Source organism: Bos javanicus, chromosome 3 (assembly GCF_032452875.1).
Source record: "Bos javanicus breed banteng chromosome 3, ARS-OSU_banteng_1.0, whole genome shotgun sequence".
NCBI lineage: Eukaryota > Metazoa > Chordata > Mammalia > Artiodactyla > Bovidae > Bos > Bos javanicus.
This window is the reverse complement of record NC_083870.1, coordinates 7,921,182-7,945,814: the sequence shown is the minus strand read 5'-3', so window position 1 is coordinate 7,945,814 and position 24,633 is coordinate 7,921,182. Positions and strand designations below refer to the sequence as shown.

Genomic DNA, 24,633 nt, shown 5'->3' with positions numbered 1-24,633 from the left:
TGCATGCTTTGTCATAGATTAATTGACCATAGAAGTATAAGTTCATTTCTGGGCTCTCTACTCTGTTTCATTGATTTATGTGTTTGTTTTTGTGCCAGTACCATACTGTTTTGACAACAATAGATTTGTAGTAAAGTTTGAAATCAGGGAATCTGATACCTCCTGTTTTGTTCTTCTTTCTAGATAGTTTTGGCTGTTCAGGATCTTTTGTGTTTCCATTCAAGTTTTAGAATTATTTGCTCTAGTTTTGTGGAAAATGCCATCACTATATTGATAGGGATGGCATTGAAATTATAGATTGTCTTGGGTAGTATGAACTATTTAAGCATATTGAATCTTCCAATCCCTGAGAATGGTATATCTTTCTGTTGGTTTGTGTAATCTTCAATTTCTTTCATCTTCTAGTCTTTTAATAACAATAATAATGGTGAAGATTAAGTTTGTGCGCCAGGTTCCATATTAAACATTGTTAAAACAAAGAGCCCAAAATGGAGTCACTTGTGCTAAACACCACATTATGAAATTGAGATTTTATTGCAGTTTAGGCTCTCCCAGAAATGCAATCTTAGACTGATCAGTCAGTAATTGTCTAATAAGCACCAGTTGGATAATCTACCTAGATAGCAGACCCCTCAGTTCAGTTCAGTTCAGTTGAGTCGCACAGTCGTGTCCGACTCCTTGCCACCCCATGAATCGCAGCACACCAGGCCTCCCTGTCCATCACCAACTCCCGGAGTTCACTCAGACTCACGTCCATCGAGTCAGTGATGCCATCCAGCCATCTCATCCTCTGTCGTCCCCTACTTCTCCTGCCTCAATCCCTCCCAGCATCAGAGTCTTTTCCAATGAGTCAACTCTTCGCATGAGGTGGCCAAAGTACTGGACTTTCAGCTTTAGCATCATTCCTTCCAAAGAAATCCCAGGGCTGATCTCCTTCAGAATGGACTGGTTGGATCTCCTTGCAGTCCAAGGGACTCTCAAGAGTCTTCTCCAACACCACAGTTCAAAAGCATCAATTCTTCGGTGCTCAGCCTTCTTCACAGTCCAACTCTCACATCCATATATGACTACAGGAAAAACCATAGCCTTGACTAGACGGACCTTTGTTGGCAAAGTAATGTCTCTGCTTTTGAATATGCTATCTAGGTTGGTCATAACTTTCCTTCCAAGGAGTAAGCATCTTTTAATTTCATGGCTACAGTCACCATCTGCAGTGATTTTGGAGCCCAGAAAAATAAAGTCTGACACTCTTTCCACTGTTTCCCCATCTATTTCCCATGAAGTGATGGGACCAGATGCCATGATCTTCGTTTTCTGAATGTTGAGCTTTAAGCCACCTTGTTCACTCTCCACTTTCACTTTCATCAAGAGGCTTTTCAGTTCCTCTTCACTTCTGCCATAAGGGTGGTGTCATCTGCATATCTGAGGTTATTGATATTTCTCCCGGCAATCTTGATTCCAGCTTATGCTTCTTCCAATCCAGCATTTCTCATGATGTACTCTGCATAGAAGTTAAATAAGCAGGGTGACAATATCCAGCCTTGATGTACTCCTTTTCCTATTTGGAACCAGTCTGTTGTTCCATGTCCAGTTCTAACTGTTGCTTCCTGACCTGCATATAGGTTTCTCAAGAGGCAGGTCAAGTGGTCTGATATTCCCATCTCTTTCAGAATTTTCCACAGTTTATTGTGATCCACACAGTCAAAGGCTTTGGCATAGTCAATAAAGCAGAAATAGATGTTTTTCTGGAACTCTCCTGCTTTTTCCACGATCCAGCAGATGTTGGCTATTTGATCTCTGGTTCCTCTGCCTTTTCTAAAACCAGCTTGAACATCAGGAAGTTCACGGTTCACATATTGCTGAAGGCTGGCTTGGAGAATTTTGAGCATTACTTTACTACTATGTGAGATGAGTGCAATTGTGTGGTAGTTTGAGCATTCTTTGGCATTGCCTTTCTTTGGGATTGGGATGAAAACTGACCTTTTCCAGTCCTGTGGCTACTGCTGAGTTTTCCAAATTTGCTGGCATACTGAGTGCAGCACTTTCACAGCATCATCTTTCAAGATTTGGAATAGCTCAACTGGAGTTCCATCACCTCCACTAGCTTTGTTCGTAGTGATACTTTCTAAGGCCCACTTGACTTCACATTCCAGGATGTCTGGCTCTAGATGAGTGATCACACTATCGTGATTATCTGGGTCATGAAGATCTTTTTTGTACAGTTCTTCTGTGTATTCTTGCCATCTCTTCGTTATATCTTCTGCTTCTGTTAGGTCCATACCATTTCTGCCCTTTATTGAGCTCATCTTTTCATGAAATGTTCCTTTGGTATCTCTTATTTTCTTGAAGAGATCCCTAGCTTTTCCCATTCTGTTTTTTTCCTCTATTTCTTTGCATTGATCGCTGAAGAAGGCTTTCTTATCTCTTCTTGCTATTCTTTTGAACTCTGCATTCAGATGTTTGTATCTTTCCTTTTCTCCTTTGCTTTTCACTTCTCTTCTTTTCACAGCTATTTGTAAGGCCTCCCCAGACAGCCATTTTGCTTTTTTGCATTTCTTTTCTATGGGAATGGTCTTGATCCCTGTCTCCTGTACAATGTCACGAACCTCATTCCATAGTTCATCAGGCACTCTATCTATCAGATCTAGGCCCTTAAATATATTTCTCACTTCCACTGTATAATCATAAGGGATTTGATTTAGGTCATACCTGAATGGTCTAGTGGTTTTCCCTTATACTGACACATTTATAAGTGGAAATTTCCCTTCAGTTCAGTTCAGTCGCTCAGTCATGTCACTCTCTTGTTTCACTTTCACCAGGAGGCTCTTTAGTTCTTCTTCACTTTCTGCCATAAGGGTGGTGTCATCTGCATATCTCAGGTTATTGATATTTCTCCCTTATAGATGTAGATTTCCCTTACAAAGACTAACTTTTCAGTTTTCAGAACTCTCCCAGTGTCTTCTGTTTCTTAAATATAACCAGATCAAGACAATTCTTATGCCAAAGAATCATATTTTGGGATGACATACTCTGCTCCCTTTCACAATGAATTACAAATAGGCAGCTATGCTTTTCCAAATAATGAAGATACTTAAGAGCAATATTGCATTGGAACCTGGAATTTTAGGTCCATGAATCAAGGTAAATTGGAAGTGGTCAAACAGGAGATGGCAAAAGTGAACATCGACATTTTAGGAATCAGCAAACTAAAATGAACTGGAATGGGTGAATTTAACTCAGATGACCATTATATCTCCTACTGTGGGCAAGAATCCTTTAGAAGAAATGGAGTAAACATCATGGTCAACAAAAGAGTCCAAAATGCAGTACTTGGATGCAATCTCAAAAACGACAGCATAATCTCTGTTCATTTCCAAGGCAAACTATTCAATATCACAGTAATCCAAGTCTATGCTGAAGAAGCTGAAATTGAACGGTTCTATGAAGACCTACAAGACCTTCTAGAACTAAGACCCCAAACAGATGTCCTTTTCATTATAGGGGACTGGAATGCAAAAGTAGGAAGTCAAGTGATATCTGGAGTAACAGACAAGTTTGACCTTGGAGTACAGAATGAAGCAGGGCTAAGGCTAATACAGTTTTGCCAAGAGAACGCACTGGTCATAGCAAACACCCTCTTCCAACAACACAAGAGAAGACTCTACACGTGGACATCACCAGATGGTCAATACTGAAATCAGATTGCTTATATTCTTCACAGCCAAAGATGGAGAAGCTCTATACAGTCAGCAAAAACAGGACCGGGAGCAGGCTATGGCCCAGACCATGAACTCCTTATTGCCAAATTCAGATATAAATTGAAGAAAGTAGGGAAAACCACCAGACCATTCAGGTATGACCTAAATCAAATCCTACGATTATATACAGTTCAGTTCAGTCACTCAGTCATGTCCGACTCTTTGCGACCCCATGGACCACAGCACACCAGGCCTCCCTGTCCATCACCAACTCCCGGAATTTACCCAAACTCATGTCCACTGAGTCAGTGATGCCATCCAACCATCTCATTTTCTGTCGTCCCCTTCTCCTCCTGCCTTCAATCTTTCCTAGCCTCAGGGTCTTTTCAAATGAGTCAGTTCTTTCAAGGGATTAGATCTGATAGAGTTCCTGAAGAACTATGGACAGAGGTTCGTGACATTGTACAGGAGGCAGTGATCAAGACCATCCCCAAGAAAAAGAAAGGCAAAAAGGCAAAATGGTTGTCTGAGGAGGCGTTACAAATAGCTGTGAAAAGAAGAGAAGCCAAAGGCAAAGGAGAAAAGGAAAGATATACCCATCTGAATGCAGAGTTCCAAAGAATAGCAAGGAGAGATAAGAAAGCCTTCCTCAGAGCCAAGTTAATGCCTAATAGGGAAGTGCCTCCAGGTTGGGGATTATATGGTATTCAACAGTGTAGCTGGTTATTTGGACATTTTTGTGAGGTTGGCACATGACTTACTGTCAGTCTAACCCATTCCTCTACCAACTTATCCTAGTCCAGGAGTCTGAGACAGAGGTGGTAAGCCCTCTAACAGCTTTTAAATGCTTAGTCTGTGGCCACCAATTTTGCTGCTTTGGTTTCTAAGATTCCCATATGTTTTTATAGTGGCAGATGCTCTGATGGCTTTCAAGAGTTTGACTTGTGCCTACTTAGATTTTGATGTGCTTTTGGTCAAAAAAGTCCAAATTTATAGTCTTAATTCCATTCCCCAAGTCCCTCAGCAGTTTGTTCTGTGGACTCACCTCAAGCTTTTGGAGTTTCCTAATGCCTGCCACCATCTTTCTTTTGCATTGTGTGTGTGTGTTAGTCGATCAGTCATGTCTGACTCTTTGCAACCCGATGGACTGTAGCCTGCCAAGATTCTCTGTCTATGGGATTTCTTAGGCAAGAATACTGCAGTGGGTTGCCATTCCCTTTTCCAGTCTTTTGCATAAGGGGCTCTTACTATTTTCCCTTGTTTAAATAATCCTCCTTAGTTCAACCAGACTTACTGTTTCTGGCTGCCTGAGCATGTTCCTGAGATCTTTTTGTACCTCCTGTAGATGCTTACACTGTAGCTGAGATTGGGCATAAACTCAAATGTTGTGGCCTACTAGGTCTCACCACGAAATATCTGGAGTGGCTCACACCCCAAATTTCCACCTAAAAGGGTTAGAACAGACAAACTTGATCTCCAAATGGCAAATAGGTGGAGCTTGATTTAAGAGAATTTTACCGGAGATGCTGAAGAGGCAGCAAAGTAAAGTGGCTCTGCAGGAACCTTCACTTTCATCTCAGAGCCAACCTTAGAACCTCAGTAGCTGTCCTCATACTACACTTCACTGACATTACTCGCTGTACCTCAGAGACAGAGCGGGTTTGGTTCCAAACCCCTGCAGTAGAGCCAATATTGCAATTGAATGAGTCACACAATTCTTTTTGGTTTCCCAGTGCATATGAAAGTTATGTGTACACTATACCATAGTCTATAAAGTGTGCAATAGCATCATGTACACACCTTAATTTATGATGGCCTTATTGCTAAAAGTTCCAAAACAATTTCAGTAGGAACATCAAAGATCACTGATCACAGATCACCATAACACATAATAATAATGAAAAGGTTTGAACTCTTGTGAGAATTACCAAAATATGACACAGGGACACAAAGTGTGCCAAATGCAGTTGAAAAAAAAGAATGGTACTAACAGACTTCTTCAGTGAAGGTTGCCACAAGCCTTCTGATTGTGAAAAATGCATTTGCAAAGCTCAATAAAGTTAGCACAATAAAATGAGATATACCCTACCTGTCCAACGACAAAGCTAAAGTGATTTAGTTATAAGACTGATATCCTTTATTCAAGGGAAAGCAAGCCATGGATTGAGGCAGTACAGTTCCTCATAAGCAGAACTCTTTCCAAGGGATTTGGGCAAGGCCAAGTGTTACAGAGCTTTACAGGAGGCCATGTGGAAACAGGGCCTCATTGGCTAGGAGTTGGGAGTTTACTTACAAGGCTAGAAGATCCTGATAGCTAAAGCTGAGTTGGAAGACTGTGATTGGTGCATGCTAAGTTCCTGGACAGCTGTTTCCTGTAAGTGCAGGCTTACCTGGGCTTAAATTCATGATGTGGGCTGCTCTACTGGGGTGGCTCCAATTTGTGAGTCACATTATATAAATTAACTTTTAAAGTGTTGATAATAGCTCACTGGAGTCTTGACATTGGTTAAGGAAACTTTTTCACCTAAACATCAGATAAGGGCTGGAGGAGGATTGGGAGTGGGGGATGGGGTAGAATGGGGCCAGTAGTAAAGCCTTGTCCAATGGGGCGGAGGGGCGGGGGTGCTGCTGAGGTTTCTGAAGACCACAGAGTGTAAGAACAGGTTTTACAGTATCATTTCCTTGAATATTACAGCTTGTTTCCTGAGAGAGCATTTGGGAGAGAGGTCCCAGCAGAGGGTCCCAAGAGAGATCCCAGAGCATCTCATGTTCTGGGGATGTTGAGGGTGAACACACGGGATGAGGACGATGATAGAGAGCAGAAAAAGGAAACTAGCATTGACTGGATACCCACAACGCACCAGGGCCTGTGCTAGCACACACATTCTCTTTTAATTTTCAAATACCATGACCACTGTGATTCTTAGTCAGCAACAAGGTTGCCCCCAAGAGCAAATTTGCCAATGTCTAGAGACATTTCTATTTTCACAGTTAGGGGTTGCCCCTGGCATCTAGTGGGGAGAGGTCAGGGATACTGCTAAACACTCTACAGCGTATGAGATAGGTCCTAACATCAAGAATTATTTGGCCCCAAATGTCAGTAACACTGAGGCTGAGAAATTCCGCTTGAAGGATAGACAAGTTAATCTTCATTTATACAGATGAGGAATCTGTAGTTCTGAGACGCTACCTGTCATTCAAAATTAGACCAATATGGCTCCAAAGCCCTGCTCTTCACCACGCCATAGTGATGGGAACAGTGATGGGAATGAGGGTGAGAAACAAAGAACCAGGGCACTAGTTGCTCCTCAAAAGATATTTGTTGGAGGGATGAGTACAAGAATGAATGACGGACTTCCCTTCTGGTCTAGTGACTAAGACTCCACACGCTCAATGCAGGGGCCCTAGCGTTCCATCCATGGTCAGGGAACTAGATCCCACATATCACAACTAAGAGTCTGCATGCCACAGCAAAAGATCCCACATGCTGCAACTAAGACCCGGGGTGGTCAAATACATAAATGACTAAATATCTTTTTTAAAAAGAATGGAAGTCAAGGGGTGATAAAAGATGGGAATGATCATTCTATCGCCACCTTGACACACTTCTCTGTCCTGGTTCCACAATCCAAAATGGAGTCTGGATTATGATAATAAAGGCAATCAAATGATGGGGAAAGGTGGCCTCAAGCCCCTCTGCTCAGTCTCAGGAGGAGTCTGACGCCAGTGTCTGCACCTCTAAATGGATCTAGAAGATGGGGAGTCCCCTGGCACACTCTCCTCCATCGCCTTTTCCAAACAGACAGAGACAGACAGGGAGTCCTGAGCTGAGTAGGGGTGACCATTCCCCTCTTCCTCCCTGGGGCTGAGCCCAGCTGTGGCCCCAGAGAAGGAGGAGAATTTGTTTCCCAGTTCCTACATTTTCTGTGAATTTGGAGTGGGACTGAGCCAGATTCATTCTAGGAAGCCCTGAATCTTCTGGGAGGGAACTCTCTAGATGAAAGAGGGTGGAAGGGGAGGAGCCAATGATAAAGCAACACTTCTTTTCACTTCCTCTTTTGGACTCCTGAATTTGCCCTCTGGGTGGAATCTATCAAGCCTCAAAAGAAGCCAGTGCCTGTCGTGCTGGGCTGTCAGAGCAACCTGCTCGCTCCAGGAGGTGATGGGGATCCCCTCATTCCTAGCCTTCCCTGCTGCCGGGAGGAACCGAGCTCACTGCACGCCCTGGCATCCTTGGGGCCACATGCTACTGTGGACAGCTCTGCTCTTCCTGGGTGAGTGGGGGGCACAGCAGGGACAGTGGATCAGGACCATGGGCAGGTGGGCTTCTCTAAGTCAGCTGCTGCCACCTGGGTTGGGGCTGAGCTGGGACAAGGACGAGGGCCACAGTGGGCAGCACATCAGGAAAGTCAGGAGGGTGAAGGCAGGCTGATGAAAATCACAGGCTGACAACCTTGCTGGCCTTGGGAAATTGTGCAATTGGCAGAAGTCAGGTTTTTTTTTTTTTTAATGTGTTTTGCCCAAAGTCACTGGGCACCAAGGTCCCTGGTAATCTACCACTTCCCACGCAGAACCAGCTCTGAGGAAAGTCCAATGAGCTAGACCTGAAGGATTAATGATGGCCAAGGTGTTTATCTTCCTTAGAAATGCATGTTTCACTGGGACCAAATCTTAGGCCAGAGGGCTGATGATGTCTTAGGCAAATAGGAGATGTTGTTGCTGTTCAGTTGCTAAGTTGTGTCTGACTCTTTGTGACCCCGTGGACTGCAGCATGCCAGGCTTCCCTGACCCTTACCATCTCCTAGAGTTTGTTCAAACTCATGTCTATTGAGTCAGTGATACCATGGCGATGTGGGGAAGCAAGACAGCACATTGTAGTGGGGGGCAGTGGCTGCTCTCTGTGCCCCTGAAACCACTTCAGACAGCAGAAACTTGTTCTCTTTATGAGAAAGGAGATCTACCTGGGAAAAAGCACAGGAGGGTCTCAGTTATGCAGGGAATAGGAACCAGAGAATGCATAAGCCAGGCAATTCTAGAATCATCACTTGTGAGACCAGAGACATCATGCATGTCTGTTTGCACTGTACAGACAGGGAGAGGTGTCCTATCACTGATGAAAGAGAAGGAGAGGATCTTGGGCTGTGATTGAGCACTGCCTTCTGACCACGTTCTCAGCCCTGGGCTAGGGACCATGGACTGATTATGCTGGTGGGAGAGTCTAGGGAAGGCCAAGTAGAGGAGTCGTATCACCAGGAATGTCCTCCCAAACTTAATTTCTGGAGTATGACCATCAAATCCACTTCAGGATGGTTCCAGAGGAAGACATGCAGCCAGCCATTTTCCAAGTTACATACTATGATGGGTAGTAAAATCTGGTCAGTGCTGGGAGCCCTGGCCCTTGGTGCTGGATGATGCTGGGACAGGGGGTGGAGATGAGGAAGACAGAGTATTCCCCCACGAGCAAGGTGAGATGGAGTGAAGTAGAATAGCATGGAAAAGGAGCACACGGAACGTCCTCCCTCTTTCACATGGAGGAGCTCAGGCCTGGAGAGGTGTACACTTCCCTGCCCCTGCCGTGGCGATATCAGTGTGAGCCCTAGGCAAGATTCCTGGGAGAGACTTCCGGCATTTTTGTCCACTTGCCTCTTTGGTGTCACCAAGGATTTAGGTCTTCATTGCTCTGTAGCTCATTTTATTACAACACATTCTGGTCTAGTCTTGACTGCTCCTGTCTCCTCTTGTCTGGATCCACGCTGCACACCGAGGCCATGGCTTCTTCAGCTATGGCTGGGGGAGAGCCACTGTACTCCATAAATGCCTTCAGCGCTGCTCCACTGCCTACCTAATGAAGCTCCGACCCTACTCTTACAGGTAGATGTTCCTCTAGAGCCAGGCAATGTGTCCAAGGACTCTCCGCTTTCCAGAGTCCACAGACTGCCTTGTTTACACATTAAATAAATGCTATGTGCAGACTCTGGGGATTTATCAGGGAACGAGAGAGACGGCCTTCTGTCTCCCTTACAGTGACGATACAGAGCATGAACACATTTAATATTCACATGAGCGACTGAACTGAACTGAATATTTGTTTAGTGAATGAGTGGAAGATGACTTCTCTCTAGTTTTCTCATCTCTTGTTTCTCCTCCTCCTCTTGGTCCTGCTTCTTTACCCATTTCCTGTACTGTCACCTGTCACTTCTGCACACTCTGGTTTTTAGCTAACTTCTATGTCAATAATTTCCAAACCTGTCTTTCTTGTCTGTGTCAGATACAATTTTATATTTCCATTTTCCCGGTTGGAAACCTGCAAATTGATTTGTCAGCTCAGAAACAAAACACATTCAAACTCTATCATCTTCCCCTCACAAATGTTCTTCTCCTCCTAACATTTATATTTGTGTGAGCACAATTAACTATTTTCCTGGTCACCCATTCACAAAACCCCATACTTCATCAAGTGGCACTCTCTTGCTGCCTGTTACATTTCCCTCATGCCTATGTCCCCATCTTCACTTTCTACTGTCATCACAACTTTGGGCTGTCTTATCTCTCACCTAGGTAACACTCAATGGACGATTTTCAGAGTATTGGTAAATAAAATTAACATGGCTATTGCCCTCTTTGAGTTTACATTCTACTGAGGGACACAAACAATAAATAAAAAAGCACAAATGCATAAATTGGGAAGTGTCTATGAAGCTGTAAACAGGATACTCTGATAAGAACAGTTGTTGTGGGGGAGATGAGAGAATAGCCTGTGTTAACAGGACGATATGGAAAGAATTTTCTGAGGAAGTGACTTTTAGGCTAGGACCTGAAGCAAGATAAGAATTAAGCCATTTGAAGATACAAAGGAAGTGGGTTCAGAGAGTTCAGCATACAGAAAAGCCCCAAGTTTGAAGAATTTAAAGAGGGCTGGTATTATTGGAATTCAGTGAATAGGGAAAGTGGAGCTTGAGATGAGGCTGGAGAGGTGAGCAAGGACTGTATCAGGTGTGGCCTTGTAAATATTTACATTTTACTTTAAGAGCAAAGGAGGAAACCAGAAAGCTTGTAAGCAGGGGGGTGATATCTGATTTGTTATTTTAAAAATGATTCTAGCTTCTCTGTGGGGAATGAATTGCAGGGGGAACAGAAGAAGGGAAAAGCTAAGTTAGGAGATGGAAGAAAGCTGATGGTAGCCTAAAGTAGTTTGGACATGGATAAAGTCGATGCACTTAAGGACTAACTGGAAGCAGGGTGAACAAGAATTTACTGGTGCAAAGGTAGATGGTTTGGGAGAGAGAGGAATAAAAGAAAATTTGCAGTTTTCTGGCATGAATACCTGGGTAGATGGTAAAGAGATACCCTTATATGGGGGGAATCTGGGAGAGGAATAGAATATATCCATTTAATTTGTCATTGAGGTCATTGGTGATTTTGACAAAAGTTTTAGTGGACTAGAGAGGTTCAGTGATTGGAAAGAGAAGAAATGAGGATAGCCTATGTAGAAAAAGAACTGAGAAATCAGGCTGGGAAAGGGAGCAGGGAAATACTTTTGGAATTCTATGCAGGGTCAAGTGAGATTTTTATCCTTTTAATGAAACATCCTGGAGCATATTTATGTTGGTAGGAAAGACCCAGATGAGAAGGAGAAATGGGTGATGCAAAAGAGAAAGGGAATAACACAGAGAGGGAAATCTGTGCAGGTGAAGGGAATTTGACCTGGGACTGATGATTATTTGTAATGATGAATCATCATATCCAAACACCAGGCTGATCTTTGCTTTCTCTCTTGCAGCTCCTGTTTCTGGGAAACCTGGTAAGTGCTCCACCACATCCCCTCTGTCCCCCAGCTCTCTCTGCTCCCTGCACCCTGTATGGAGGAACTCTGGAGGCACCAGCAATCCAAGATTGAGGTAGAGCCAGGAAAGAGGAATTGTGCCCACAAGAAGCCCTGCACCCGCTTCTCCTTCCTGCTTCCCTTCCACTGAAGCCACCAGAGGTGGGCAGCCAAGGGACACAGATGCCTCAGCCCTCCTGCTTCTGTTATGATGATACCTCACAGATTCTGTCACGGAAAATAACTGTCCTCTGTATCAATTGCCTTCTTCTCTCCAAACTAAACCACGAGCCCAGACCATGCAGAATCACATGATCTGCTTAGGTTATCCCCATGGGTTGATAAATCATCTACTTTGCATGTATCTGAAGCTCTCAGGGCCTGTTACCCTGGAGAGAACTAGGAGGCCGTATTACTGGCTGCGGCTGGGTGGGGTGAACACTGCTGGGCACTCCTTTCTCAGCACCACTAACCTCTCCACCACCCAGGACTGGTAGGGGGTGGGGCTCTCCTGGGTCACTGAATCCAGAGCTCCTAGACTGGCCTTCTGGCCTTTCTCACTCTTTCTGATTCTCCTGAGGCCATAGAGACTCATCTGTGCTTTGGTGTCAGGACAGGTCTATTCTACAGGATAAGGAATGAAGCAGGTCAGAAGAGAAATGTGACCTCTGACTCTCAGCCTGGCACCTCCACCAGGTGGCCCCACTTGTCTTCATCCAGCTGGGAAGACAGTTTATCCACTAGTGTCCAAATGCCTCAGTTTATGAGGGTGGGGGAAGTGATTCCCCAAAGGATGTATGTGTAGTGTGTGTGTGTGTCTGTGAGTGTGAGTTCGAGAGAGAAAGAGAAATAGAGACAGAGAAGGAACTGGGCAGAGCTCCTTGGGCGAGGTGTACTTGTGTTTCTCGACTGTGTGCTTGCCCCCTCTCCCATTTCCCTACCCTTCCTCCTCTCCTCCCTGAGAGAATCTGGGTTCCTGGGGGCCCCTGTGTGGCTACATGAGTTGGAGGAATTGCCTTCAGGTGCGGACCTGTTCTGGGTTGGGTTCTTCTCTTGATCTCTGCAGCATGGCCACAGTTTTCCATCATCTGAGATTTGGGGTCTGCTTAGGCCCTTGGGGTCCCTTTTCCTCATGCTGCCTCCTCTCTCTGCCCCTCAGCAGATCTCCCAAAAGCTGTGGTGAGCATCCAGCCTGCGTGGATCAATGTGCTCAGGGAGGATCACGTGACGCTGACGTGCCAGGGGACCAGCTTCTCTGCAGGCAACCTCACCACGTGGTTCCATAATGGGAGCTCCATCCACACCCAGAAGCAGCCCAGCTACAGCTTTAGGGCCGGCAGCAACGACAGTGGGTCCTACAGGTGCCAGAGGGAGCAGACCAGCCTCAGCGACCCTGTGCATCTGGATGTGATTTCCGGTCAGTGGAGGAGGCCCTGGAGAGTCTGGGAGAACAAGGGGAGATGAAATCTGCTTCCATGCAGAGGTTTTTAGCAAAGGGCAGTCGCCTACTTACTGGAAAGCACGGCTGTGAGTTGTTTGAAGTGGTTTTGGTCTACTCATTTCCCTTCTCAACCCACCTCCTCGGCTTAGTATGAGTGGTGAGGTGGAAGTTCCTAAGAGATTTCTCAGAATATGTTGGGCTCCTTTGTCTTGGTGCCGATTGAGCAAGAAGGTGACCAGGCCACCAACAGGCATCTGGGTGTGAGAGAAGCAGAAGAAAACCTCTAAATCATAGAAATCTTCCCATATTCGTGGCAGAGTCAAATGCACAGGGAATTACTAGCCATCTAAACATGATGATTTCATTCACCTTTGAGCCTCAGTTTCCTCACTTGCTAGTGGAGATACCACTGCCTCCCACATGAGGTTCTGTTGAGAATCAACATTTCCCTAATCCCTGCCCTCTCTCTGTGCAACTGAGGTGAAACTTGTGTCTTCATCTCCTTATATTTCCAGCACAGGCACAGGGCAGGGCTTAATAAATGTTTGTTGAACAGATCAATGATTTTCCAAAGCTCTTGGCAAGAAATAGTTTCTCCATTAAAAAAAAAAGCTGCAATGTGATTATGATAAATATTGTCATTGTTACTGTTCATTTAGTCCCCTTCCCTCCCTGAATACCCACATTTTAAGTATCTAATAGGCCCAGTGGGCTCCAGTCCCAGTCCTGCCATCTTTAGCCTCTGGGCTTAGCAGGAAAAGACAGTCATGGAGGGAAGCCTCAGTGGCCTGGCAGGGCCCTGGCCTTAGTGCTCTGGCCCTCCAGGAAGGGGTGGAGCTGAGGGGCTTCCTCTCCTCAGGACTATGGGAGACACCCCCGCCACTGTGACTGATGATGGAACGACTGGCACATGAGGTGGGCACCACCCTGGGGGACCTAGGTGCAGAGCTAGATATGACGTCCTTGAGCCCAACAGCAGCCTGGGTGACCTTGGACCACTACCATGGAGACCAGTGCCAACAGAAGGCAAGGCACTCTCAGTCCAAGGCAAAGGCTCTCTATAAACAAGAGGCGGGGCAGGCTCTGTAGACACTGCTGGGGCAGCTCTGTGGGCCTCAGTATTTACACCAATTTGTGCCAGCAGCAGCTCAGCAGGCCCAGCTGCGTGGGCTGGCTGTGGTCCAGCTGGCCACAACTGCTGCCAGGCAGCAGATCAGCACCCCAAATGCCAGCAAGACACAGCAGCTGAGCACCACCCAGGCCCCAGTCAGGCCACAGCATCAGCCTCCCCATTCACCAGCCAATCCCAGAGTGAACTCTTCCCGTGTTACAACTCTGACCCAATCTTTGCTACTGGGGATCACGACATCCTTCTCCCTCAACCTATCCCAGCCCTAGATGGATCCAAGACTGCTTCTGGGAAAACAATCCTAGGTAAAGCAGACCCTGGCCCAGCAGACCCTGGCCTCTAGTTTTCAACTCATCCTGATGCTTGTTAGTGGCTGTAGTCCAGCAGGAGGTACCATCTGCTCAGGATCCTGGAGTCCATGCAGATACGGTTGAGTACAGAACTTGGCAATGAGCAACAACAGGTCTCAGCCCAAGGCTCCACCCAGAATGCTATTCCCCATTTTGTTCCTGTTCAATCACTAGATCATGTTCAACTCTTTGTGACCCCATGGACTGCAGCATGCCAGGCTTCCCTGTCCTCTATCTCCTGGAGTTTCTCACACTCATGTCCACTGAGTCAGTGATGCCATCCAACCATCTTATTTTCTGTCATCCCCTTCTCTTGCCTTCAATCTTTCCCAGCATTGGAGTCTTTTCCAGTGAGTCAGCTCTTCTCATCAGGTGGCCAAAGTATTGGAGCTTCAGTATCAGTCCTTCCAATGAGTTGATTTCCTTTAGGATTGACTGGTTTGATCTCCTTGCTGTCTAAGGGACCCTCAAAAGTCTTCTCCAGCACCGCAATTTGAAAGCATCTATTCTTCAGTGCTCTGCCTTCCTTATGGTCCGACTCTAACATCCATACATGACTACCGGAAAATCTATCTCTTTGACTGTATGGATCTTTGTTGGCAAAGTGATGTTTTTGCTTTTTAATACCTCTTTTCTGGCCTACCCCAGGCCTTTTGCCAGGCCCTAGCTGTGGCTCAGACTCCCTCTAGGACTTCAGGTCCATTTGCTAACGTTAGTCCAGCTGTTGGAGGCAGTGGACATAGGCTCATGGGTCCAGGAAGAAGTGGCCACACACCTGGGCCTTTGGGTGAGTTGCCCTCGTGAGGAATAGGTGGTGGTAGGAGCTGCCCAAGGAAAGGCACTGGAGAGGTGGAGCCCTTGCCTACATCCAGGCAGTGACTGACCCGGGGTGTTAGCCAGAGGCAGAAAGTGCAGTGGCCAAGAAGGCAGAAGCAGATGGGAGTGGTCAGCAGGGCATGAGCCTGACACGGACAGCCACACCTGCTCCCACCCAGACCCTAATGGGTTTAGTCACTCCCGTCAAGCCCCGTTCACTGATTTAGCAACAGCACAGATCCAGCTGTTGAAGAAACAAGTGGTTATCCGACTGCAGATTGTTCTTGACCACTGGCTGCAGCTCCAGCACCGTCAGTCCCAGTACCCCCCGCCCAGCTGCGCACCTCCAGGTGGTCCAGCAGCAGCAGTACCCACGAGCCTCACTGCGCCTCAGCCACCACAGCACAGGTCCCTGTTGTTCTCCTCATGCAGTCTGTGCACTGACCGGACAAGCCCAGACATCGGCTGTCCAATGCAAGGAGGAGGGAGATGACGTCTCCACATTGCGTTCAGTGCTCCTGCCGAGGGTTCTCAGGCAGCAGAGAGCCCAAGACCATAGATGAGGAGAACAGTCTTGGAGAAGAAGCTGAACTAGTGACCAATGGGAATGGTAATTCACCAAGCGATGAGTTGGCAGCTGAGGCCCCTGCCCATCAGCACCACCTTCTACCTTAGCCATGGTATCCAGACAAATGGAGACTCAAAGCTTGGCGAAGCACTATGAAGCCCCAGATGCTCACTCACGTAACTGAGGGCTTTGGTACCCAGGACTGAGCAGAAGCATTCCCAGTGTTCTCCATTACTGAAAGAGTTTGATAAGCCACTGTAGACCGGCCTCCCGACAGGGCTGAATAAGAATCAGTCAGGTGGCTCCAGTGAAGGGGACAACCCATCTACTCAGCAGTAAAGAAGGCAAATCTCCCAAAGTTCCAGCACTGTGGGAAGTATACTCCCGCAGAACAGTTCTACGACTCCAAGAGTTTTCTGCTTCATGAGTTCCACTAAGAGGTACTGTGTGAGCTGTAGCTGCCAGTTCTGGCTGAAGAGGGAGAAAATGAAAGAGTTTCGGGAGGCTCACCATGTTGTGGTCACCAGTGTGGACCCTGCTGCTCCTCTGACACCATCCATGCCATCATCCAGGGCACGTGCGGCAGGGGTCGGGATCACTCTAGCTGGGGTTCAGAGATTCCAGTTATGATGAAAGCACTCTCTCCAACATCCTTGGGCCTTTATCAGTGAGAGCTGGGCATGGGGAATGAGGCCCGGGAAACTTCCATTCGGCTCTGCCTATGCCAGGATTCATGGCACCGACCCTGTGTTCCTGTCTAGTAATCTTAGCCTTTGGAGTCTTATGTAGGTTTATTGCTTCTCTACAAGGCTTCCAGGAGATTGCAGAGGAGTTTTGTTCCCAGGAGTTTGACGGAAATGCCCTTTTATGACTTAAACAACACCTCATGAGTGCCATGAACATGAAACTGGGCCCTGCCCTCATGATCTGCACCAAGGAACTGTCCTCAAGGAGACCTCAGATGGCCCTCTTGGACAAACCACCCTAAGGCTGAGGCTTCCACTGTACAGGTTAAAATTTGGCACCAGCGGAGACTTTGCCGAGAAGCAAGTGCTGTTCTAAGGCTGTACACCTTCTGTAGAGGGGATTCCCCAGACAGGGAGGAGAAGTAATTGGTTGCAGGTGCTACATGGAAGCAGCTTTGACATTTTCTCTGAGTTCTACTTCATTTTAAAAAATCTCTACAGTTCTCAGCATTCCCATCTAGCTTAATCCAACCTGTATAAAAGAAGCAGACTAGAGACCGAGGACTGCTCACCTAATCCTGGAGTAGAACGTCTAGCCAGGGTCTGAGCTCTTCACGAGGAGGGTGATGGGGGAGGAAGAGGGTGGAACACAGGACTGCCCCCAGTGTTAGGCGTGGGTTTCCAGCCTGTGTGACAGAGCAAAGGCCGGGCGCCCCACCTTCTCTCTGCACTGTCCCACTGTAGCTGTGGCCCGTGGTTTTCTCTTCCCTGTCACTCACTCCCTCTGCTGTGAACATTTCCTTCCACGTATGTGGCCGGCTCACCAGCCAATGTAGGGGCTTGGTTGGCATCATTCTGATCTGCTGAAGGGACTAAGTGTGGTTGACTGGCACACGTGTGGCTTTTTTTTTTTCATTCGCCTTCTCCCTTCCAATGTATCTGTTGTTTTCTACCCTTTCTTTCCAATTCCAACTCTGATCTGTCCTACAGCTTCAGGAAAACAGAAGGCATGGGCTGAGGTCAGGATTATAAGTACCTACCTAAGCCTCTATTCCTTAAACTATAAAGAAATTAAAAATATTTCCTCAGCAAAAGGATTAAAATGACTGAGGGAAAGTACACAGCTGGCTAATGAATGGCCCACCCATGTCACTGCTGGCTTGAGACAAAGTCCCCGCTGAAGTGAAATTCCACGTTTGTTTACTAACATGCACCAAGTAAACCAATATTTGTTGGGTGCCTGTGACTCTCCCCAAGGACACAGGTCTCTGCTTGTCCCCCTCACATGCTGTCTTCTCTCTCAGACTGGCTTCTCCCCCACCTCCCTCCTTCCTCGGGGAAGGGACTGCACTCTGGGTCCCCTGTATCCACCTGCAGAGGCCTCTTGGGCCAGACAGGGCTGCAGCTGTGTCTCCCAGGATGGGAACGAGAAGACAAGCATATCTGAACACCTACTGTGTGCCAGCAACTACTGTAAACAGCACAGCTAATGGTACTATTGTGACTAGTTCCACATACGAGGAAACTGAGGCCCAGAAGAATTCATTATTTACCCAGGATCACAGGGTGCATACACGAAGGAGCCAGAATTAGAGACCAGGGGTGTGTGAGTCCACATTTAAACTCCCCCCGACACACACTGGCCCCCGGAGGGATGGTCTGGGTCTCAGATCTGAGTCAAGACCTTCTGGGTCCTGCGGTCCCTTTGTGTCTTTCAGACTGGCTGTTGCTCCAGACCCCCAGCCTCGTGTTCCAGGAAGGGGAGCCCATCATGCTGAGGTGCCACAGCTGGAGAAACCAGCCTCTGAATAAGATCACATTCTACCAGGATAGGAAATCCAAGATATTTTCCTATCAGCGCACCAACTTCTCTATCCCACGCGCCAACCTCAGTCACAGCGGCCAGTACCACTGCACAGCGTTTATTGGGAAGATGCTACACTCGTCACAGCCAGTGAACATCACTGTCCAAGGTGGGGACTCTCTCAAGATGAAAGGATGGGAGAAGAGGAGATGGATAGTTAGGAATAAAGTCACATGGTCTTAAATGGAGATTTGAGAAATGCCATAGTAGCAAACCTCGGCTCTGGGGCCAAGGGCAGGGGGTATGGGCCACTTGATAAATGCTGTCCAGAGCTTGGAACCCAAGTGACAGGTGATGAGGCTCTTATTCCACTTTGAAATATAAGCCCATCACACCAAGCACAGCAGTGAGGCAGAGCTTTCTCGTTGGTGTAGAAGTTCCCAAAGCTCCTGGACATTCCTAAGAACTGAAGTTTTCCTAATTTTTTCTCATGTTTCATGATATGTCCATTCACTCCCAAAGGTATAGCATGTTCTTAAACAGTTTAGGGGTCCAGTGTTGGAGGCTTCAGGTTCACGCTTCCTGCTATCCCCACGGGCTAAAAGGAACCCTTCCCTCCACCTTATACACTCAGCAGTGTGCCTTCATTTGATTAGCAGAGAAATCGAAAGGGTGTGGGGGAGGCACAAACCCACTCACAGAACTCCTGTGCAGGTGAGGCTGGGGGAGGAAGCAAGTGCTGCACTGGAGGAGGGCAGGGAGGGTGAAGTGGCATAGGGAGGGTCCTGAGGTCTGTCTTCCCCAGAGTCCAGCTCGAGCGGCCCCTCATCGATGACAGCTGTGGCTATAGGCACCTGTTTTGCTGCAGTGGCTATTGTTGCGGCCATAATAACCTGGTTCCGCCTCAGGAGAAAGCCGATCTCAGGTTTGTGGTTCCTCTTGGTCCCTCTTGTTATCAGTTCCTTTTTAGCCAAGGCCCTAACCCCAACCATGGCTAGAACCCTTATCTTTGGGCTAGAGAATCCTTAGCATTCATGTATAGTCCCATATTTTATTTATTCATTCATTCATTTAACAGGCCTGAACAAATTGGCTTATGTGTCAAGCACTGTGATAGACTCTGTGGATGATGCCAAGTTAAAGAAAAGTTCAGCCTCTGCCCTTAGGGAGTCCATAATATTGTCGAGAAGACTGAAATACAAATAGTACAATAGCACAGATAGTAACTGGAGGGGATAAGACCAGTATTAGAGAATGCATAGGCTACGACAGGGATAGAAGAGCCTGAATGACCCAGCACGGGCTGGGCCAGTTAGAGAAAACGTCATAGGGAGGTAGTGTTGCATGGTGATTGAAGCTCAACTGGGGGGTCAGACTGCCTCAGTTCAAATCTAAGCACCTCTGCTCACCGGCTGAGTAACGTGGGGGTGAGTTATTCTCTGTGTGTTGAGAAGATGGAGCTGGCGTGTTAAGAATGTTCACATCACGACCAGCTGAACAAGGAGGCACGAGCCACCCACACGGGGCTGGCGGCTCCTTCAGCATCTGAACTCCTAGACTGGGGAAGTGAAAGCTCTGGGTCGTTTTCATTGAAAATACAGTTTCAATACATTCTCATAAAGGAAGTAGAGTCACAAGATTTGCCACTCAGAGATCCCAGAAATGAGAAGGGGTGGCAACCCTTTGCCCCAGGTCATGGGTGAGCAGAGAGGACAGTGTCAAGCCACTATTTATGAAGTGGTTGAGGTGGAGGACACCAACATATTTGTGGGCTTAACATCTAAGTGGTTGTTTTGAAAGATGCCCCAGGAAAATCAAAGTGAGAACTTAACAGCGGGAATCCTAAACTCAAGTCCTTATCTTAAATGTCCATACTCTGGGAGTAAGCAAGGTGATCATACTGTAAAATTCTTAGGTGGCAACTCAGGGAAACAAAGTTGTTGTTGTTGTTTTCAGGAAAACAGTTGTTTTTCCTCATCATATTCAACTTCTATGTGCCTCAGTTTCTTCATCTGAAAAATGAGGACACAAATAGAACCTACCTCATAAGGTTATGAGAATGAATGAGCCTGCAGCTCTTACAACAGTGCCTAGCAGGCAGCTAGCACCATATAGTACGGGCTGTTAACATTATGGAGGAGGTGATGTTTGAGGCTAGCAGTTAACCAGGCAAAGAGGGTAGATGAGCATTACAGGCGTGGGGGCTGAGACATGGAAATGAGAAACACTGTGGCTGGGATGGAGCTCGGGAAAGAGTAAGGAGGGTGCTGGGAGCAATTTGATGCCATCGAAGCCACAAACGGTGAAGCAGAAAAAAAGAAGGTGAAGCAGGGCAGAAAGTTCATGGAATTGACATAGGGTACCTTTAAACAACTAATCTGTATTCTAAAGGGCACAGGAGGGCAGTAAGCATGTCTCTTTGTTTTATGCTTCTTTCCTCTTCCCATCAGCACCTAGCACAGTGCTTGCCACACAGTAAGATGATTAATAAACATCTCTTCACTGATCAGCTGAAGAACTTCAGCTCTTGGAAAGCAGGCTCCTTCCTCCCATAGTATTAATATTAATGTAAAATTGCTGAGAGAGAAGGGAAGGTGCTATAGAAATCTAGTAAGCAGATCATCACAATTCTTAACACTGTAAAGCTAGCTTACTGGTGAGAGAAAGTGCCAGAGTTATCCAGACACAGAGAAAGTAAAAGGGAAAAAAAGACTCAGAGCCACTGACAAAGAGAAAAAATACTACTTATACCTCACAAAGCACTTTGCAATTGGTTCATAGCCAAGACCTCAGTTACCGATGGTAAGTAAATGTAGAGACTCAGTGAGAAAAACTGAGAGGGAGAAAGAGATGCTTTTAAAAGGCAGAGCAAGCTTAAGAAAGGTGCAATGGAATGGCCTTTCTGACAGTCCCATGAGTCCCTACTATTAACCTAGCCAACTTCTACCTCTCTAGACCAGCCCTTTTATAGGCTAAGGTAGTCTCTGGGAAGTGGGGAGGAGAGGCGTGTCTGTGGGAGAAGGGTATGTATTGGTTCTAACCCAGTCTTGCCTCTGGTCCGTGGTCCTGAAGACTTAGGTTCTACCCCGTAATCCTACTAACCTCCATGTGCCCCTCCTAGCTCTCCCAGGAAGCCCTGAGCGCAGGGAAATGGGAGAGACCCTCCCTGAGGAACCAGGTGAGTGCAGCTCCCTTCTGTGGGCTCAGTGACACCCTGTCGTGTGCGTCAAGAGGCGGCTTGCCGTGTGCGTCAAGAAGCGGCTTGCCGTGTGCGTCAAGAAGCGGCTTGCCATGTGTATCAAGAGGCGGCTTGTGAGCACAGGAGAGGGAGGGGGCAGTGGGAGGAGGGCAGGGGCTCAAATCTCTTGGTCAGTTCTGAGACTAACTCCTGGGCCTGAAGAGGACCTCACTGGGGATGAGGAGATGAATACCTATCCTAGATAGAGAGACAATGGCCCTGTCTGAGTTTCTGGGGCTAGAACTTCTAGGGGTATTTCCAGAGCAGGACATCAGAGATATTTAGGTCTTTCTGTGGAGCTTTGGAAGAGCTGGCACAGGGTGGGGGTTAGATGTTGTAAGACTAAGGCAAATAGAATTAAAGAGAGAAAACTCTAGAGGAAAGGGGAAAGAGGCCAAGGGAATAAAGCCTAGATTTGCTGTAGTCCGTGTCTGTGGAGAGATGGGGTAAGAGTAGATGGGGTGAGCGATGGGGTAAGGGCTCAACTCTTGGTGGAACATGAAGAGAAGATTTTAGGCTGAGAAAGTTCTGTGTACTAGCTACATTAGCGGGCTTTCCTCTGTCGACAAAGCCTGGATCTAATGCCCACTCCTGTAGGTTTGTTAAATGTGAACCTGGCACTAGCCTGGTCGCTATCATAAAATGGAATCTTGAGTGTCGTTTCCTCTCTTGGGGTTTAATCACCTCACTGAGGAAATGAGTGCATTGGCCTGGAGGACCTCGAAGCCTTCCCGGTCTGACATTCTGAGAGTCAGTGCCCATCAACTCTGGCCCAAGTGGGGATATGTTAAAGGAGCAGGACTATCCCAGGTGATTTCCTGACTGTAGTTAAAGCCAGAGCTTGGAGGGACCTGGAGCTTTCTCTGGGGGCTCCCAGACAGCAGAAACAGACAGGAAAAAGAAGCCCTTGAGGACCCCACCTCTGATGGCTGGAGTATGACTCAGAGCAGAGCCAACAGATTTGAGAGCTTGAGCAAAATGGCCCAGCTGTCCAGCGGCACTTTGAGCAAGATCCCTAGGTCCCATGGCCAGGCCAAGTGGGGATATGGACCTGAGTCTGCACTGGGGCCAAGCTGACGTAGGATAAAACGTCCGAACACAAGTGGGTTAGCCATTTTGATGTTTGGTTCTACCATTGGCATAAATATATTTCACAAGGTGTTTATTTCACAGGAAGGCACTGGGGCTGATGGTTTCCCCAAAGGCTCATCTAGGTTGCTGGGATTGTAGAGGGATGCATTAGAAGGAGGATTCAGGACGTGGTTTGTTCCAGAAGTTGGAGCATGGCATACAGGGATTCCTTGTGTCCTGGAGATGAATGAAGACACTAGATGCATTGTCTCAGACTCCTTCCCCACTTCCTGAGGAATGCTGCTTTGCAGATACTGAGCTGCTTTCCGCACTGGCAAAGTGAGTTTGTTGGCAAAAACATGAGGAAATTTGGATGTGTTTTAGATCTTCACCAAGGAGAGTGCTGGCTGGCTTGCTTGCTTCCTTCTTTCCTTCTCTTCAGCCTCCCTTGTTCACTCTCACGCTTTCTTTCTTTTTGATGTGAGGGAGTAGGAGATTCTCCAGAGCTCCGACAAAGACATACTATTGGGCTGGCCAAAAAGTTAGTTCAGGTTTTTCTGTACCAGCTTCCAGAGGAATCTGGATGAACTTTTTGGCCAACCCAATACATCTGGCTAACCTGGAAAGGTCCCCACCCCAGTCCACACACACCTCTTACTCAGTATCTCCAATCCCAAAAGCTGCCTAGTAGCTTCGAAGAAAATAGTGGTTTTCTGAAAAGAGTGTAGTACAGATGACTGTCTCCCTTTGCTAATGTAGCTGGTGGGGGCGCCATGTCTGGGATACTGAGGGTGGGCTGGGAACCAAGCTTTCGGCCCACAGGGCTGAGTTGGGGTCAGTGGTCCTCCCTCAAGCCTGGTTTGGGCCCCGCCTCAGTGTGGGGCGGCCCCAGGCTATAGCCGTGCGCCTGCTCACCTCTGCTCTCTTTGCCCACAGCCGGTCTCACTGATGCTGAAAATGATGCTGCCAGAACTGAGGTGAGCCCTCCGCCGCCTGATCTTCCTTCTCCCCCTCCTCCACCCTGCTGCCTCTGGTGCGGCCTCCTTCCTGCGGCCTCTCCGCGGATCCTCACTGCTCCCTTCTGTTTTCTCCAGGCTGAGAACACAGTCACCTATTCACTCCTCTCGCACCCGGATGTTGCAGAGGAAGACTCAGAGTCCGATTACCAGAAACGCCTTTAGTTTTCATTGTCTTGCCTGGGACTCGGGGCAGTGAATCGGAGAGGCCAGGATCTGGTGTCTTCTGGCCTGAACTCCTCTTGGGTAGAAGAGGATACTGCAGTTCTAAAGAAGGAGAATGACTTTTTCAGTCCTCTGAATCCTGAAGCTCCCTGTTCTGACATTCACAGGTGATATAGCCTCAGATAACTGACCGCTGATTTCTTCCTTGCCTCAGCACGTTCATCAGTAGGACTCTTCTATTATACATTCACACAGCCAGTGTAAATTACTTTTATTAAGAAATTGCAGCAACACAGAAATACGTTACAGGTTATATGAGAAAAATTAGATAACCATGGATGATTTCAGAAATGTTGAAATAGACTAACGTATGCCAATATATTAAAAGTGATTGTTTCTGGGGATGGAATTATTGGTGCTTTTCATTTGCTTTGTTAATTCTTCTGTACAGACCATTTATTACTTTTATAATAAAATACTACACAAACAACAGTCCCCTTATCTTTTAATCACTGAACCAATTAGAATATAGACTGATCTGGGGTCGGTTTCTTTTCAGTGGTAAGAATCTTGGGGAGGTGGTAATGGGCAGAAGGTGGGGGCAAGAAAATGTTTGGAGTGTAGGACAAGTATCCCTCATCTTAAAACCATATACTCTTCTTCCAATGAATTTGTGTTCTTGTTTCCATGTCTTCTTTCTCTTCCTCCCATGGTAAATAAACACCAGTTCTCAGGAAGCCAAACTTCAGATGAGTCCTGAACGGAGATTTACTGACTCTTTCTCTTCTGCTCTTCCCCTATCAGAGTTATCAGAAGGATGTGAACTTCT

The 24,633-nt window shown here is 46.9% G+C and overlaps 1 protein-coding gene and 1 pseudogene across 11 annotated transcripts; both read left to right on the top strand.

Moving 5' to 3' along the window:
• The first annotated feature begins 7,746 nt into the window (after positions 1-7,746).
• Positions 7,747-24,296, top strand: FCGR2B (Fc gamma receptor IIb). Of its 11 annotated transcripts, none has more exons than XR_009733380.1 (9): positions 7,747-7,972; positions 11,479-11,499; positions 12,680-12,937; positions 18,229-18,483; positions 19,120-19,239; positions 21,436-21,492; positions 22,829-22,962; positions 23,560-23,600; positions 23,718-23,767. XR_009733380.1 is itself a non-coding variant. In XM_061400385.1 (8 exons), exons 1-8 carry the CDS (start codon positions 7,861-7,863, stop codon positions 23,802-23,804), a joined length of 948 nt encoding a protein of 315 aa, XP_061256369.1. In that variant the 5' UTR covers positions 7,749-7,860; the 3' UTR covers positions 23,805-24,296. The 11 variants fall into 11 exon arrangements, 7 of the variants coding, with proteins under 7 accessions (XP_061256433.1, XP_061256369.1, XP_061256361.1 ...); XR_009733379.1 differs by having other exon boundaries at positions 22,826-22,962; XR_009733384.1 differs by lacking the exon at positions 21,436-21,492 and having other exon boundaries at positions 7,748-7,972.
• On the top strand, positions 15,074-16,886 carry LOC133245394 (polyhomeotic-like protein 1; annotated as a pseudogene).
• Positions 24,297-24,633: the final 337 nt, after the last annotated feature.

Bases quoted from the DNA above. Each gene is read 5' to 3' on its own strand.
- FCGR2B (XM_061400377.1), top strand. From the start codon at position 7,861: ATGGGGATCCCCTCATTCCTAGCCTTCCCTGCTGCCGGGAGGAACCGA. The intron at 11,500-12,679 runs GTAAGTGCTCCA...TCTGCCCCTCAG, and splicing joins TCCTGTTTCTGGGAAACCTG to CAGATCTCCCAAAAGCTGTG. The intron at 23,601-23,717 runs GTGAGCCCTCCG...TGTTTTCTCCAG, and splicing joins ATGATGCTGCCAGAACTGAG to GCTGAGAACACAGTCACCTA.